General features: G+C 37.6%; 1 protein-coding gene across 5 annotated transcripts in view; it reads right to left on the bottom strand.

The window, feature by feature from the left end:
* Ints6 (integrator complex subunit 6) overlaps positions 1-19,166 on the bottom strand; it is a 105,932-nt gene that overhangs the window by 63,349 nt on the left and 23,417 nt on the right. For 4 of the 5 annotated variants that reach the window (XM_029559571.1, XM_029559570.1, XM_029559569.1 and 1 more), the window contains exon 4: positions 17,276-17,365. The exons of the other annotated variant lie outside the window; for it this stretch is intronic. In XM_029559571.1, coding sequence (XP_029415431.1) covers positions 17,276-17,365 — 90 coding nt within the window. The remainder of the gene's footprint in view (positions 1-17,275; positions 17,366-19,166) is intronic. 5 annotated transcript variants of the gene reach the window in all.

The raw sequence follows: 19,166 nt of genomic DNA, 5'->3' as shown, positions 1-19,166 counted from the left end.
TTTCACCCCAAAACATATACAGGTCTGAAGAGATAGCCCACTTGGTAAAGTACTTGCCATTCAAGCACAAGGACCTGTGTCTGGATCCCCAGCCACACACATAAAAATTAGTTAAATATGACCTCCCTCTGCTTCCCTGGGCCTGCACAACCCCGACGCCTCTCTCCGATCCGCAGGCTTCTCTCCGGGGTAAGTCGATCGCACCCTCCGCGCCTTAACTCCCCCAGCCTCATTCACCCTCCCATCTCCCCTGACTGTCTCTCCTCCTAGCCTGGGTCCTGTCCCATTCCTTCTCTTGGCGCCGGAGACACCTGGGGAACCACCATGGCTTCCTGATCTTTGCATCCAGCCTCATTCACCCTCCCATCTTCCCCGCCCGTCTCTCTCCTCCTAGCCTGGGTCTTGTCCCATTCCTTAACTTGGCAACCCAGGCACAAGGGGAACCACCACTGCTTCCTGATCCTTTGCATCCAGACCAACTCAGTTCCTTCTCAGGTCCCCAAGAGAACTCTGGGTCTGACCCCACCCTCACCTGCCTCTATTTCCCTGGGCCTGCATGACCTTCCAGCCTCTTTCCTGGATGCCTGGGCTGACCTTTCCTCCTCCTGATCCTTTGCATCCAGACCAACCCAGCTCCTCAGTGCAGTCCCCAGGAGCCCTTGGGGCTGATTCCCACTCCCATCTTCCTTTGCATCTCTGGGTAGCACGGCCACCAGCTGCCCTAGACCAGCATCTTTCCTGGGCCAGGCTCCCAGGCCAGTCCAACACCCAAATTCCTGGGGCCAAAATCTTTCCTGGAGGGATCCAGACCTTAGGAGAAAGCCCGAGATCCTCATCTGACTTGGGCCACTGTGGGAACTTCTGATGACAAAAGCAATCTGGCCACTCCAATATAAAATCAAGAGAATGTGTCAATGCTGTTGTAATGAAATGTGTCTTCTAAGTATGTGCTTATTAAATAAGTAACTTTAAAAAAAAGTTAAATATGGCCTGTAATTGCAGTGCTGGAGGGATAGACACAGGAAGATTCCTGGGGTTGCTAGATAGCTGGTCTAGCTGAATCAAGAGTTCCCAGTTTGGTGACAGACCCTGTCTCAAAAATAAGGTGGACAGCCTTAACAGCAACCTCTGGCTTTCACATACAGGTGCACAATAGTGTGCACACACATGAATACATACACAAACATACAACACACACACACCCATCTTATCAATATCCAAGCAATTTGTAACTCAGTTACTGAAATAACAGAAATAATAAGTAATCCCAGAAATAACAAAGATAGATATAGGAGAAAAGGGATTTTTCCCCCTCTCTCGCCTTTTCTTTCTTTCTTTTTGAGATAAGATCTCACTATGTAGCCCTGGCTGACTTGAAACTCACCATGTAGACCATTTTGGCCTCCATCTCACAGAGATTCGTCTGCCTCTGCCTCCAGAGTGCTGAGGCTAAAGGCATGCACTGCCACACCGAGCTGATACTCGACTTATTTATTTATCGACTGACTTCAAGCTGTATCTGCAGCTTATAATGAACTTTTAAACACAAAGCTGTAAGTCAATGAAATAATGTCTTCAAGACACTTAAATGAGCAAAAGCAAACATTAAAAAACTCATCTGTCAAGCAAAAGGCACATTATCAGCAGCCAAATGCCTTTTAATTTATCTCCCATGAACCCTTTCTCTGAAGCTATTAAAAAAATATGTATCACCAACAGGAGGATGTGATAGTTAATTCTTATTGTCAACATGAAAGGATCTACAGTCACCTAGGAGACAAGCCTCTGGGCTTCTATGAAGGATTATCTACGTTAGGTTAATTGAAGTAGGAATATCAACCCTAACTGCAAGACCAGGTAAAGGTGATAATAACAAGTAAAATTCATTATTTATGAAATTGTCAAAGAATCAAAATAAGTACATAATTCCTCATTATTTTAAATTGGAAAGTTAACCAACATTACTTCCAAAAGAAAATGTAGGCAATGCAAGCATGATTTTTGCAAACAGGAACTCAAAGCAACAACTAGAGCAGTTAAAAGTAGGAATTAGGGATGGGTGAAGAATAGGTATGCATCTATTTCTCACAGTAAGTAGGCTTGGCCACATTAAGCACACAGTGTGCTCCTTTTCAACTTTTTTAAATGTCAAGTTTAGCCAGGTGTGGTGGTACACACCTTTAATCTGGGCATTCAGAAGGAAGAGGCAAGTGGATCTCTGCGAGTTCAAGTCTGGTCTGGTCTTCTACATAGAAAGTTCCAGGACAGCCAGGGCTATATAACAAGATCTGTCTCAAATAAAAAATAAAATAAAATGTCAAATTTAGGCAATGGTCCTTTTGCCCAGTGCCCACTCTCACCTCTTGAGAATGTGCCACTTTAATAAACATCACCTCTCTTCTTCACAATTTAAAAAAATGTTTAGGTGATCAAATTTTACAATAGCTTTATTTACTTATGTGCCTAGTGGTACATTTAATTTTTAAGATTATCATCATTTTTTCATAATTTTAGAAAAGTTCTAACACTCTAAAAAGATCCAGATATAGTAGCATGTATCTGCAATCATGCACTTGAGAAGCTGTGGCAGGATTGTTTTAAGTCTGAGGCCAAGCTGGGCTACCTAGTAAGTTTCAGGGTAGCCAGGGATACAAAACAAGATGCTATCTCAAACAATAACAAAGAGATCCCAATGCCCATTTGCAGTCAATCCCCAGGCAACCTTCAGACAGCCAAAATCTACCTTATGTAGATTCCATATAAATGCACTAAGGCTGCTGTTGTTTTTTTTTTTATTTTAAAAAACATCTGGTAACATTTTTGAGGTTCATTCATATTGTAGCACGTCAACAGTCCACCCCTTTCCTTTGGTAAATAGCACTGCAAGTTTATTTTCTGTCTGTTACAATAAAAATCAATCCATAAGCAATTACATACTCTTCCGTGAGGAAATAAGAGATGAGTTTCCCCTCAAAAAAATCTTAAACCAGGAGTGGTGGCACATGCCTTTAATCCCAGCTCTCGGGAAGCAGAGGCAGGCGGATCTCTGTGAGTTTCAAGCCAGCTGGGTCTACAGGGGAGACTGCCTCAAAATGACCAAAAAAACCCAAACCCCCAAAACCCACTTTTTAGAGGACGTAGAAGTTCAGGGACTTGCTAATAAGACTATTCTATGAGAAAAAGACAATCATCTCAAATTAATAATGAGGGATCTAGACATCCACATGCAAAAGTAAAATTTTAATTCTGTGTGCCAAAAAAAAAAATCCATTCCTTGTATATTTGACACTATTACTACCGCCATCATCTTTCTAAAACACAAACTTGGTCACTTTCTCCTCTACTAAAATCCTGTCCATTTTTAAAGTTCCTATAAGGTATGAGTCCACCTGCCATTGCCTGCTGCTTGCTTGTATGTTGAACACTTTGTCAACTATCAATGCTGAGGTACATGTGGGTGGTTCTCCTAAGCTCCCTTCCAGCACCTTAGTGCCCTTGCACCTGTTTACCTCAAAAACTTGAATGTAATTAAGTCCACCTAAGACATATCCCAGGGTCAGCTCCCACCTCACTTTCTCAATTCATATCACCTTTTCTTTCTGTGCTTTGATCATCTTCCTTCTTTGTACCATTTCATAACTTCAGCTTATCTCTCTTTACCATACTTGTGACCCAGCATCTACCTGTCTGAACTTGAGTGCTGCTGTGTAAGTCATTCAATTAAACTGAACATATTCTGACTACTAGTGCAATTCTACCCAATGAAGAGCAACTGCATGGATAAAGACAATCCCAAAACTGATATGGACAAGATCTAACTAACAAAGAGTATAATACAATGTCATGGTCTAGAGCAGTGGTCTACAAAACAAGGATTCCCAAGTTCCCAAAACTACAGTCCATAAGCCAATGCAGCTATGGCCTCTCTCTTCAAACAGGATTTTCCAGAACACACCTGCATTAACTCATTTAACATGTTGTTTGAGTGTGTCTGTCCTACAATAGCAGAGTTTAATAATTCTAGTAAGGATCACAAGGGTTTAAAAGTTGAAAATGTTCACCATTTCATTTTTTTTTTTACATTGTGTGTGTGTATGTGTGTGCATGTGCCACAGGATTTAAGTGGAGATCAGAAGAGAATTTAAGACTCAGTTCTTTCCTTCCTCCATGTGGGCTCTGGAGCACTATCCAGTCCCTTAAAAAAAATGTTTACAAACCTCTGGTATACGTCACAATTCATGTTGTACAGAAAAAAAAAAATTCAGAATTTCTTTTGTATACAGTCTTTATCTCTTAAATGTCTATTTTGCATATATTTTCTAATATCACCTTAATACTATACACACATATTAATACATTAATATATAAAATATATAGGTATATATACATATATGTATGTGCAAATATACACACCTTTTTTCTTCATGATGCTAGAAATCAAATCCAGGGCCTGTTGGCTATCTATAAGCATTCTATATACAACTATACTCCCAGTCCTGATATATATACTTTCTAAAGTTAAAATGTACATATACTATACGCTAAGGATGGCAAATGGTCTATCTAATTTTTTACTATTAAGACAATTTGATAAAAAAGAATTAGTAGGTCTTAGGGAAAAGCTTTGAATTTACTTAAATTTAGAAATTAAGGTTATTAATGAACTACTGGGATCTCTAAAGTCAAGAACTTTAGAGAAGCAATCTAAAATTAAACTTTCTCTAAAATGTTCAAAACATCTTTCAAGAACCCTTTTTGCTGTGATAAAAATGTTATTTAAGCCAGGCACAGTGCCACAAACCTTTAATCCCAGCTCTCAAGTAGCAGAGGCAGGTAGAGCTCTGTGAGATCAAGGCCAGCCTGGTCTACATAGAGAGTTTTGAGGCCAGCTGAAGCTACAGGGAGTTGCTGTCTCAAAAGACAAAAAACAAAAAACCCCAAAGTTATTTACATAAAGCAGGTGGTACTAATATTCAAGCTCAACATAAGATAAGAAACACATAAAATCCAGCTGCTTCATAAGTGCTACTTTTGCTATCCCTTTTTCATAGTTTGTGGGGTTTGTTGCTGTTGTCCTTTTTTAGGGACAGGATCATACTATGTAGCCCAGGTAATACTGGAATTCAAATTTCTCCTTCTTCCTCCCCAGTGCTGGGACTATAGGTATGTACCACCACACCCAAAAATGTCTATGTTGATTTAAAGTTTATTATCCCAGGCAAGTCAAGGGGTTGTGTCCTCACAATCCCTGAAGCTTATCTGCCTGCTAACTAGCATATGATAAATATACAAACTAAAGGAACACTTTATTAGCTATATTTTTTAATATATTTGTAATTAACAATTTAATGAGATTTTGAAATAAAGCTATTCCTTGGCTGCAATAGCAAGGCTGTCTTTTGAGAACAAATATTAAGCTAAGGCTCTGAAGAGCATTGGGAAATCCCATATTCCTCTTTATATGGGTGTTGAGCTCAGAAAGGCAGTGTCCAAGGACTCAAAAGTTGGGGTCTGATCATAATCATCATCAACAAATTTTTAAGCTTCAAATTAATTTACCAATGGGCTGTCATTCTGTGATGAATCAGATTCTCCAACAAAAAGTCACAGTCCCCAGAGAGAACTACACTCTACTCTGCTCACCTTTAAGGCTTTCTCTGAGGCCTTCCGAGATGACTAGCATCAGACTTTTGTGGAAGGCTAGCCATTAGACAAGGCTTTTCCCCACGATCTGACTGCTTGAAGTGACATCCAGGATCAGGTCGATCCTGTATCCAGGAATCATGACCCTCCCTGAGGCACCAGTCATCATGAGACCGTCAGTGCACTTTGGCACTTCTTGAAAACCACTGGTCTGCTCCTTTAGCTGAAAGGAAAAAAAACATCAAAACCACAACAAACAAAACAAAGGGGGAAAAATCAGTAATTCAACCTGAAAAGACAGAGCGTGGGGAAAAAAAATGTACCAAAACAGCCTTGTCTAGATCAAAATATAGCCTTGCTTTGATGTAAAGGTCATAATTTCAACACTGTTCCAGCCACTGCAGTTATTTCTAATATACAAGTTAAAAACTTAAAATCTACTGTATTACTTCTGAAAAGAGCCCAAAGTGAAAGTAAAATAAAGATGGAGCTAAAGCTAGACATTTTCATTTTCTCAAATTATAATCTGACTCAGAGAGGTAGAAAATACCTGATCAAGCTAAAGTTAACAGAAAATTGCCAAGGGTGTTGATTGCACACACACGTACATCCACCCATGGAATTCTTATTTTTTTGAATATCACTGTTCATGACTGCTTGAAATAAGCAATTTAAAATGTTTACATCGTTATATTATTAAATTAAAAAAAAAAAACGGGCAAACAAGATGGGAAAATTTGCTTGCCAAGCAAGCCTGACTACCTGAAAATTGTCTTCTAAACTCCATGAGGGCCATGGCACATGTGTGCCAGAACAAATGGGGATGGACGGACAGACACATGGAGATGGACACACACACACACACACACACACACACACACACACAATAGTAATAAACAGCTAGGCATGGTGAGCATGCCTTTAATCCCAGCACTCATAGTGAGGTAGGTGGGTGCTATGACTTCAATGTGAGCCTAGGCTACTTAAAATTACAGATCAGCGAGGGCTACACAGTGGGCCTCTACCTCAAAATAATAATTCAAAAACTGATAAAAATAGGATTTAAGGTTTATTAATTTAATCTACTTCAGAACAAAAATTTTAACTATTAGAACCAGAGATAAAATTAGGTTCATTGTTTTTTTTAATTATTATTTTTATTTATGTGTGTGAGTGTCATGTCAGTACAACAGTGTCATGCAATGCCCAACATGCTCAGAAGAAGGCACTGATTCCCCTGGAATTTATGGATGGTTGTTAGCCATCATGTGGGTGCTGGGACTCGAACTCAGGTCCTCTGCAAGAGCAGCCAATGCTCTTAACTGCTGAGCCATTTCTCCGGCTCCTAATTTCTGTTTTTAAATACAAAATGCTTTTCCTAAAATAAATGGTTAAAAGACAGGCCAGTGAAAGGTCTCTGTGGATAAAGGTACTTAACTCACATGGTGGAGAGGTGGTACGCATGTGCACTGGCACATAAACATAAACACACACACACACACACACACACACACACACACACGTCTTAAAAATAAATTTTTAAATATTAAAGACCTTAGCCACCCTGGGCACAGTGGTATTCACAACAACCAAGAAGACAAAGCAGAAGAATAACAAGCTTTAGGCCAGACTTAAACAATGAGACCCTGTCTGGGTTATTTTGAGTCTAAATTTTTGTGTGCATTTATGCAGATGCATATATGTGCACACATGGAGGCTAAGGTCAACCTGTCTGCCTGCTTTGAGACAGATTTTAATTGGCCTGAAGAGCGCTAGTTAGGATAGATTAGTTAGCCAGGGAGCCTAGGGAGCCTAGGGATCCTCTTGGCTCTGTCCCCAGCATTGGGATTACAAATACCACCAAGCCCAGTATTTTTATGGGAATCCAATTCAGGTCCTCAGAGCCTTTACTGGCTGAACCATATACCCTCAGTCCTGAGGTAACTGTTTTAAAAGTTGCCTCACAACCCTTTATAACATCCTTACTCTATAGGTAATAAGGTAATGATATTCTATCAACTACTTTCCTTACTTTCTACTTTTTATCTGCACCCTGCTCCCCATATTCCAGTTAACACTACTACTATCTACACAGACACCCAAGCTGGGAAGCCTAGAAATAATATTAGACCATTTTGTTTTCACTTGTCTGAAAATGTACCTGTGACCCAAGCTGTGGGGGAGGCAAAAGCAGGAGGATGGTGAGTTTGAGGGCAGCCTAGACTTATAGAATAAGACCCTGTCTCAAAAAACGAAAAGAAAAATCTATTAACTTCTCTACAGTAAAATGTGCATGTACACAAACATGGGCAACACTTTGGTATTATTCTAAGAAAGTCACAAGACACAGAAACCTAAGGTTCAGAACCCCTCTAAAATACTTTTCTCCTATCTATCACATCTTTGAAAACCTGCCTCACATACTATGCAATCTCTCACAATTCTACCTTCCTATCGATCACTGTTTTAATTCGGGCTCACACACAACTATTTTTCTGGATTGCTACATGAAGTTTACTATTTTTTCCATCTTAACACCATTGTTTAGAACATCTTCATTCACCTAGCTAACAGAGAAACTTTACTAAAATGAAATTTAATCACGTGACTCGTCAGCTTAAAATCATCAATACCTACCCTGAAAATATTAACGGAGTGAGGTAGCATCATTTGCATTCTATCTACATTTCAAGAATACTGCTTATGCTTTCCAATTGATTTGAGGGAGCCTCAATTGGGGAATTGCCTTCATTGGACTGGCCTGTGGCCATGTCCATGGAGCACCTTCTTGATTGTTGAGTGATGTGGGAGGGCCCAGGCCACTGTGAGTGGTGCCATCCCTGGGCAGGTGGGCCTGTGTTGCATAAGAAAGCAGGCTGAGCAGGGGCCAGGAGAGCAAGCCAGTAAGCAGCGTTCCTCCATGGACCATGCTCCAGCTCCTGCTTCCAGGTTCCTGCCCTGAGTTCCTACCTTGGGCTCCCTGATGAACTGCAACCTGGGAGATGTAAGCTGAATAAACCCTTTCCTCCCCAAGTTGGTATTGGTCAGTGTATTTTGTCACAGCAATGAAGAACAAACTAGAACAGTCCTTATCAGGGTCACAAATATATATATTTGTTAAATGATGCTGGTTATGCTAGCCTTGGTGGTGCACACCTTTAAGCCTAGTACTAGGGAGGCAGAAGCAGGTGGATCTCTGAGATTGAGGTCATATGGTCTACATAGCAAGTCTCTAGGTCAGCTGGGGCTAAAGGGAGGCTCTGCTTCAAAAAAATAAAAATAAAAAATCTCTACTCTTTGTTATAAGGTTGCTTATTTTCACATGCTTTTTATGTAGTTTTTTAAAAAATATGTACCTAGCACTCAGGAGGTAGAGGCAGAGGCTACAGGGAGACCCTGTCTCAAAGAGAATAAATAAATAAATAAATAAATAAATAAATAAATAAATAAATAAATAAATAAAATATGTGCAGTTATACTATGTTCTAAAACTATACTAGGTTTCCAATTTGATTGTGCATCTCATCAGAACCAGCTAGAACGTGTTTCCTCATTTCTAGCCTAAACCAACTGATGCGTACTCAGAGCTCTGGTGCTAATATTTTATAAAGCTCACTGGGTAATTTTAATGAAACCATGTGAAAGCTACCATGGTAAATATTCTACTAGTTTTTGTACAGATAAGCTATAATTAGATAATTATAGAAATGTCTCTAAATGAAACTCTCCTTCCACATGCACTCTTTTACTGTTCATTGGTTCTGCCAAGATAATAAACTTAGGTATGTCCCCTAAATAAAAACTATTTTGATTTATCTTTTTATTATTTCTATTTTTATGTGTATGACTGTTTTGCCTGCACATATGTATGTGTACTACATGCATGCCTGGCACCTGTGGAGGCCAGAAGAGGGCATAGGATCTCCTGGAACCGGAGTTAAGGCTGGTTATAAGCCTCTATGTGGGTGCTGGGAATCAAACCTGGGTCCTTTGTAAGAACAGCACATGCTCTTAACTGCTGAGCCAGCAACGCAGCCCTATTTTGATGTATCTTACCCAGAGGATTCTAGAGAATATTTAATTATTGCCATAATGCTTCATTAGAATGCCCACCAGCACTTATTTTGTTTGACTAGAAGCTTTTCTTAAGTTATTCTAATCACATGATTTTGAAAAGGAATATATTCAGTAACAGAATTAGTACATATATGCTGCTGAATATGTAATATTTATTATTTTAAACTAAAATATTTCAAACTTCTTTTTATATTTTCTTAAAATAATGAATTTTCTTTCTATCTTATTTTTATTTATTTGGGTTTTTTTTTATCTTTTTGAGACAGGGTCTCCCTGTAGCCCCAGCTCTCCTGGAACTCACTATGTAGACCAGGCTGGCCTTGAACTCACAGAGATCCACCTGCCTCTGCCTCCCAAGTGCTGGGATTAAAGGTGTGTGTCACCACATCTGGCTTAAAATTATGAATTTTCAAGAAATTAATAATTATATGCATTAACTTTTCTAAAACATACCAATACTAGTAAACCCAGTAATAGAGAAAAACAGGATAAAAATATGGATAGAAAATATAATCTAAATTCAACAAATTCTTAACGATTTTTCTTACAAAATTGAATTGGTAGAGACTAACACAGAGTACAAGCCTAGAATATTTTAATCATAAATAAGATTCCAATCTTTAACATTGTTCCTAAAGCCCCAGTAATAGCAGTATGAAGAGGTTACCACAGGATAACACAAACACTCAGCAACTTTCTACCACACTACTACAGAACCCTCAAGATTCCATTCAGGCCTTTCTAAAGGAAAAAGTTGCCCCAAATTCTAAGTATCCCAAGGAAGGGGGAACCCACACTAAATATATGTTTTAAAGTCTTTACTCACAAAATTGTTTTGATAATCTTTGGCAGATATTTTTAGCAATTTCAGAGAATAAAAATACTTTATGGTCAGGTGTGGTATCAAACACTTTTAATCCTAGCACTCAGGAGGCAGAGACAAACAGATCTCTGTGAGTTCAAGGCCAGTCTGATTCACATATTGAGTTCTAGGTCAATCAAGAGCCTGCCTAAAAAAATCAAACAGAATTTTTTTAGATGGGCATGAGGAAATAGTTTCTGAATTGTTTCAGAAAAATATGGACAGTATTTTAATCGAGAGGATAAATGTAGGGGCTAGAGATGGCTCAGCAGTTAAGAGCACTGGCTGCTCTTTTAAAAGACCCAGGTTCAAATCCAAGCACCCACATGGAAGCTAACAACTTCAATTCCAGGGGGTCCAATGCCCTCTTCTGGCCTCCACAGGCACTACATGACACAGGTGCACTTACATATATGCAGGCATAACAACTCATACTCATAAAATAAAAATCAAAAAAGAATAAATGTAAGCCATAACTACACATTATTGTTACAGTAAAACCATTTTCACTGCACAGAATCCAGAAAAATTACTGACACCAATCCTGTAACTCAAAACCTGATGAGCTTTTGTACCAACTTTTAAGAACTTACAAATAAGACCTCAATTTATAACCATCTATATTCATAAGCTGATATTACTCTGACATTCTTGCTCTGTACACACATGGCTTACCTGAACATTTGAAAAGTTACAGAAGTAGTAATCCAGTTTGGTCTTAAAAACCTAGTGAGACAGCAAAACTTAGTATCACAAAGCCAATACTGTGTTTTTACTGCAAACATCTGAAAAATGTTCTTTTCAGGGCAAAAGAGATGGCTCAGTAGTTAAGAGCACTGGCTGCTCTTGCTGAGGCCCAGGGTTTGGTTCCTAGCACTCACATGATGGTTAACAATTCTCTTTAACCAGTTCCAGGGGATCCAACATCCTCTCTGGTCTCCACGGGCATTTCACACACATGGTGCACTTACAGACATGCAAAACACTTATACACACAAAATAATTAAAATTTTAAATGCTATTTTTACTAGGCATGGTGACATACACCTTTAATCCCAGCACTCAGGAGGCAAAGGCAGGAAGATCTCTGAGAAGTTGAGGCCAGTTAGGACTACATAGTTAGGCTCTGTCTTTAAAATAAAATAAAATAAAATAAAATATAAAATAAAATAAAAAATAAAAAATAAATAAACAAAATAAAATAAAATAAAAATAAAACAATTAAAATAAAATAAAATAAATTACTTTCCAGGGCAATCCTAACATTGATAGAGATTTAGAAGGGCTCTTCTGCATACAGACATCTCAATATTTGAAAGAGAATACTACTATTAGCACTTTCAAGGATGAGGAAAAATAACTGTTTCACTCTCCTGGAATGCCATTCACTACTGAGAAGGTGCTGGCAGGGCTTCTTCCGGGATACCTTATTGAGCAATGATTTGGCACCCGTTTCTGGAGCCACAGTACACAACACTTTTCCATTGCAACTAGTACTACAAAATCTCTGCAAAAAATAGAAATAAGGAAAAGTTTTTCAGCAAAGCATAATGATATACAACTCTAATCTCAGTACTAAGGAGGCTGAGCCAGAGGGGAATTGTCCCACGTCTGAGGTCAGCCCCTGCTCGATAATGACTCCAAGGTCAGCCTGAGCTTGTGAGACCTTGTCTAAAAATAAATAATAAAACCAACTCTAAGTATAATTTGGTGATTCTACCAAAACATTTGATGCATCAGTAATATATTGTCATTAATATTTTAAGTATTTGGCCATAGGACTGTTTATCAACACCAAGAAAAAAAAGTACTATGGAAGAAACACAATTTCCTTATACAACAGAATTCACTCATATGTAACCTATTGCCCAAAAATGAAAATACTGGAAACAACTAGTTTTTTCAAATGGGTGTATATATACACACATACACACCAAGCTAAAAACAACACGATACTTGCAATTCAGCCATCAAATGTCACTTCAAAGTAGCGAAATACAAGAAATGTACTCGTGACACCTCAAACAATAACCTATACTTTTATTAAATGAGTCCCAATAACTTAAATTGAATGTAAAGTGATCATATAGAGCTCAAGATTTTCATCAATATACAAAGCAGTCACTCTTCCCTCCTAACAACACATTGCTAAGTGGTCAGCTGTCACCAAGGGCATTGTATTCCTACTATACCTTCGACAAACAAATTACAAGAAACTTGCTCATTTGGGCCTGCACATACTTAGGCCAAGATTTAATATGGCAGCAAGTTTTACAATTAACTGTTTTTCTAAGTTCAAAGCAATTTTTACACTGAGCTTCTATATAAAGTGAACAAATACAAGCAACAAGCCACATACAGTACATAGTTATCCCTCAAACCTTTAAATTTGCTTGAAAATTAGCACCATATATAACTTTACACAAAAATGTACTAAATGCCAAGGACAGGCAGCAGTACCTGTGAGTATGAGATAAGTTCACCTTTTCAGGGCTTCTACATACTCAGGATAAAACTACTTAACAAACACTCTGTCATAAACAGAGTCAAAATTCCATCCCATTATCTTTGCTGACTAGAAATGCACTGGGTCACACCAGTCATCGAAGGCTCAGCACATTAAGAATAGAATTATCTGTACAATTGCATAGAAAGCTGAAATAGGGGGGAGAAAAAAAGAACTCGAATAAATAGAAGGTAAGTTTAGTTGGGGAGATGGCTTAGTCAGTAAAGCACATACTGTGTAAGTATGAAGACCTGAGTTTAGATCCCCACACATCAGGCTCAGTGAGTGCCTATAAACTCAATGCTGGGGCAGTGGGAACAGGAAGACCCCTGAGGCTTGCTAGCCAGCTAACTTGGGCCAAATGAGAGGGCTACAGGTTCAGTAAGAAGAGAGTAGTTTGTTAAACACCTATCTCAAAGAATAAGGTAGACTGCAACAGAGGAAGATAGTCAACATCAACCTCTCAAACCCACACGTATTCATGCACACGTGCACACACCTGTATATAAACACATACACCACAACATACACACACAAATAAAAGGTAAATTTTAAACACATTCAACAACAGAATCAAAGAGGCAGTGAAAAAAGAAAACAAAGCACTGTTGGGCTAGGATACCTTCACAATTCAGACAGATTTTTATGTAGACTCTGGCAATGACAACTGCTATAACCCACACAGATCACTTTGCCTCCTTGGATCTCAATTTCATCATTTGCAAAATAAAAGTTAAGTCTAAATGAACTTCATACTTCTTCTTATGTCATGAGAATAATTTGAAAGGAAGAGGATAAGCCATTCTGTACTAACAGGACAGATATTATTAACCACAGTAGATGACAGAACTCTCAAGCAAAGGATATCATGTGGGTGGAACGCACAAATCCACAAATAGAAATAGGTCATATCAATAGTAGTCACAGCTAGCCAGGTGTAGGGGCACACTCCTGTAATCTGACTACTTGGGAGGCAGATGCAGGAGAATCATGTGTTTGCAGTCAGCCTGGGCTACTCAGAGAGTTCAAAGCCAACCTGAGATATATAGCAAGCAGTGTCTTTATTTAATATTCTTTAAAAAGCCACAATGAACAAAAAATGACACACACGTAACCCTTAAAATTCCTTAAATGGACATGAATAAATGACATACATATTGACTCATTCGATGAATATAAAAAAGAATCAAATTTTGTCAAAGACCAAGTATTAGAATATTTGAAGAGATATAAAGAGCAAAATTGTTATTCCCTAGTAGAAACTACAACATAGATTATATATCTAGTATGCATCTACATACACATTATACATATCCATGTAAGAGTAACACAAAAATCATCTATACATACGTCTATGAATTCAAAAGCTCCTTATTACATGATTTAATTTCTCAAACTAGAAAACTTCATGATTAAATCTCAATAGTATGTATACTTCTGGGTTGTAGTGTCTCTCTAAAATAAAACAGTAGTCTTTTGACATTAAGAACAAAACATAGGTTAGGATTCTTAGAGTACTTCCTAGCATGGACTAGGCCCTAGATTCAATCCACAGCAGAGAGAGAGAGAGAGAGAGAGAGAGAGAGAGAGAGAGAGAGAAACATGCAAAGTCAAATATGGAAAAAACTTGCAGGCCTATGCCCCAATTTCAAAAACAAAGCCCCTTTGCCTTAAAAACAAATGAACCTTGTGCCTCAGATAAGAAGTAGCAGTAGGAACCAATTTTAAACTTGGCTATCAGATTCAATATAACATCTACCATACTTTTATAAATGTAAATTTGGTTCTTAATGATATACCAAATAGTAAACAAGATGACAAAACGAAACAAAAAAAAAAAAAACTGAAAGGTAAGACCTCTCCCCATAGCAAAATCTTCTCAATCTTATTTGCTTAATATTGGGATATTATAAATATATAATGATAGAAAAAAAGTTGAGCAATTTCAATTCACATGTATATTTCAAGATATTTTTGAAGCTAGAAGGGGTCTCATAAAACAAATTTTATAAATAGAACAGATTGGGATGTATGGAAATAAAATATATCCCAACAGGCATTTCTACAAAAGTAAGAGACAGAGCACCTTGAATGGGCAGCCTTACATATTGGAATATTTTACAAAAGAAAATAGATATAATTGTTAACTCAAACTCATTAAGGCGAAAAAACCCAACAATCAAAAGGCTTGAAATTTCTACAAAACAAACATAAATATTTAAATTATGTTTAAGAGAGAAAAATCTAATTTCAAGCGAAGTGACATTTCTACTGCATGTGGTTATGTATCAATATAATCAATGTCTGTCTATTCCTGAAAATGTCAGGCCCACAATTGGCTAAACATGTCAACTAAGTCTAAGAAAGCCCAAATAGCCCATTAAGTTCTACTATCAAGCAGGTAATTAGATATGTGTTATAAATTATCTAATTATTGATCATAATCTACCTAACTTTTCAGAGCTACCTCCATAATTACATCCTAAATTCTTTCTAATATTAACTACTGAAACAAAGCAATTCTAGCTTTTCTCCCAAAATCTCAATAAGGTAACCTAAGTTCTTTACTATTGTTTCATGACAAAATAACAGAATATATTTTCTTTATAGTCTACAAAGTACTTTGACATATATTACTTCATTTTAGACTGCAAACAGCCCTATGAGGTAAAGCAAGAATTATTCATGGATAAGATAGAGCTTTAGGGAAATTAGGTCAACTTGGACAACCTGCACTGCCAGGACGCACTTGAACCAAGAACAAAATCCCCACGTCCTTATTTCATGTAATTTGCATTCCAATGTCACGCACAAATGGAAATAATTCTAAATTTTTAAATAGTTACATTTTAATTCATCATGCAAAATCTCAAACTAATCCTTAAAAATCTTACCACTCCTATTTTAGCAAACACAAATATCATAGAAATTAAAAGTAAAGTGTTAGAGCAAATGCAAACAGTTAACAGTCTAACATCACTTTTCTACATCAGCATACATAAAGAAAAAAAGTAGAATATTCAAGCAGTTCAAATACTACAGTAAAAACACTGTAAAGTTTGTTTTTTTAATCTAACAGATTTACCCTACCACACCACACACAACTGTGCATAATGCATGCTGATAGAGGCTAGTAATATTAGCTATGAATTATTTATACTACATGCCAACTTAAGAGAAAATGAAAATACCCAGGCTCTTCTCTTTTCTCAATTTTAACCTACTGGATTTTGGTAAAAGACAAACAATTGATATGGCTTGGAATAAAATGTCTCCCAAAGTCTTGGTCCCAAGCTGATGGTGCTACTGGGAGGCCGCAGCAGCATTAAGGAGTGGGGCCTCCTTAGAGGAAGTTAGGAGACTAGGGGACCGCTCTATTTTTTGACTGCCTTCTCTTCCTGTCTTTGCTTCCTGGCTACATGCACTGAGCAACTTCATCAGGTTTTTTTTTTTTTTTTTTTTTTTTACCTCAGGTATTTTTTTCAGTGACTAAAAGCCATCACAATAACCCATTAAAATAAGGAAAGAGATTTCAGAATGCTGTTTCTGGGGGTTGGGGGTGGATGACCTGAAAATAAGCATTAATTTTATTATTATATGAACTAATATTGTTCTCTTTTTGGAGCAGAAGGAATGCTCAAATTTTTTGGCACAAAGAGATTACTATTCAAGAAAATACTGTAAGCTCAAGGCAGACAAAAATCCCAGCACAGAAATGAGGAAGTGGGTAAAAAAAACCCTAACCCTACCTGAGGAAATACTGGAAACCATTCTGCTGGGACACTGAGAGTTGGTCTCTTTTAGGGTCTGACTCTTGGTAGGCAAACCAAGCTCCAGTAGATGGACCCATACTGAAGGACATTTGGGTACACAAAATTGATTCTATAGGCCTTTATATATACATATAAAATAAAATACATAAAATTCGGCAGGGATAGTAATGAGGGGGTGTAGATAAGGGAAGGGATCTAAATATGATCAAAATATATCATTGGAAATTAGCAAAATTTCAATTAAAAAAAGAAAATATGGAGAGGGTTGCTACAAAGATAGATGGCCCCTAGGAGATGGATTATTATAAACTACATCAAATAACTATTAGAATGTTCAATACCCTATAGCGCAAATACAGATAATAGATTTTTCAATTACGCTTGCATAACCCATGTGACATAAGCATAGCTCACCTCATCCTGGACTCCACTGGTAGTCGTCAACTTGCTCCCATCAGTAATTGTAATAATTATTGCTGGTTCCAAGAAAAAAGGATTTCTTCCCTGAAGTCAAAAAACATATTAAGGCTTAAACTCTGCTTAAGTTTTTATGTTATAAAGTCAACTCTGAGAACAGAATTATACAGTCCCCCTCAATATATACAATCTCCCTTTAAAATGAGAAACAAAACAAAAACAAAAAACACGGCTTTTAAATTACAAGGTATTTAGTATACCTAGGTCAGATTCCTACAGAAGTCCTGCAGAAGTTCCTTCTCTCCTTCCACCATGTGGGACCCAAGCACAAACTAATAATGGTTAAATCTAAAGAAGTAGATGTGTAAGGATATATTTTTCACTTCTTTATATAATGTATTGTTCCTGCTTTTACAGTGAGCATTTATATTTATGTAACATATAACATACATTTATGTAACATAGTATCTTTTTAAAATTATTTTTATTTTTCTGTATTATGAGTATACTGCCTGCATGTATGTTAAGTGCACCCATGACCTACAATGCCCACAGAGATCAGAAGAGAGTGTTGGATTCCCTGGAACTGAAGTTATGGAACCAGTGTTCTTAACCACCAAGTCAACTCTCCAACCCTAAAGCAGTATTTCTTAAAGGGAACCCTAATGGTTGAATTCTAGTAATCTGATTTTTTAGCTATTAGAAATTGTGACAATAACCACTTTTTAGTGTTTTGGCTAAGATCAAGTATAGTATACACTGCAATAATAAAAAAAGACAATACTAGCCAGCCAGCCAGCATGGTGGCACACGCCTTTAATCCTACCACTCAGAAGGCAGAGACAAGTGGATCTCTGTGAGATGGAGGCCAGCCTGGTCTATATGCCAAGTTACAGGCTGCTGGACCAGACCCTGTCTCAAAAAGACTAAAAAAACCCCAACCAACCAAATCAAAATACAACAAAACAACAGTAAAAGCTAGGTGTGGTAGCATACACCTGAAATTCTAGCACTAATGAAGTAAGACAGAAAGAAAAGTTAAATTCGGGTCAACCCATGGATGTCGAGTGAGAAGACAGTATTTTATGGAGAAACTTAATTATTAAAGAAGCAAGCAAGACAGCAGATGAACATTACCAGAATCTTACCTGTAATCAAACAAGTGACTAGACACAGATAGAAGTACAAAAATTAATTCCACAGTATTATTAGGGCTACCCTCAGCTTGGCAAAATTTAGTCTAAGACAAGAAGTTAAAATTGATTATCTAAAGCAAATGCTTGAAGAGGGTATAGAAACACTGGCAGCAAAGGCAACTGAACAAAATGACATCACTGCCAAATGCTCTCTATACAAGGTGAATGACTTCACCTTCCACTCAAATCCTGATCTAGTCTACGTTGATTATTATCAGTTCTAGGTGGCAAATTTTCTAAGATAAACATAACCTCGCCTTCATACACAAATAGTTCTCAGTTGAGCTACTGAACACCATATAACTTTTTTTTTGACATTTATTTTTCTATTACTTTGGTTTCTGTTTTTATTTATTAGGGGAGGTGCCTTGGCACATGTGTGCAGGTCAGGAGCCAGTTCTCTTCTTATACCATTTGAGTCCCAGGTAATGAACAAAGATTGTCAGGCTTGGCAGCAAGTGCCTTTACCCACTCAATCATCTCACCAGTCCTTCATATTAACTCTTAAACAAATAGGGGTTGGTAAAGTGCCTGCCATAAGCATGAGGACCTGAGTTTTAGTCACAGTACCCACATAAAAAGCCGGACAATGGTGGCCCACACCTGTAACCCCAGGGTCATATGCACAATCTGTAATTTATAAACTGTCCTTCATATTTATAACTCTTAATTCCTATGTTATAGCACATATT

This window comes from Nannospalax galili, unplaced genomic scaffold, assembly GCF_000622305.1.
Source record: "Nannospalax galili isolate Female #2095 unplaced genomic scaffold, S.galili_v1.0 scaffold488, whole genome shotgun sequence".
In the NCBI taxonomy this organism is placed as follows: Eukaryota; Metazoa; Chordata; class Mammalia; order Rodentia; family Spalacidae; genus Nannospalax; species Nannospalax galili.
This window is presented reverse-complemented; position numbering and strand designations above follow the sequence as displayed.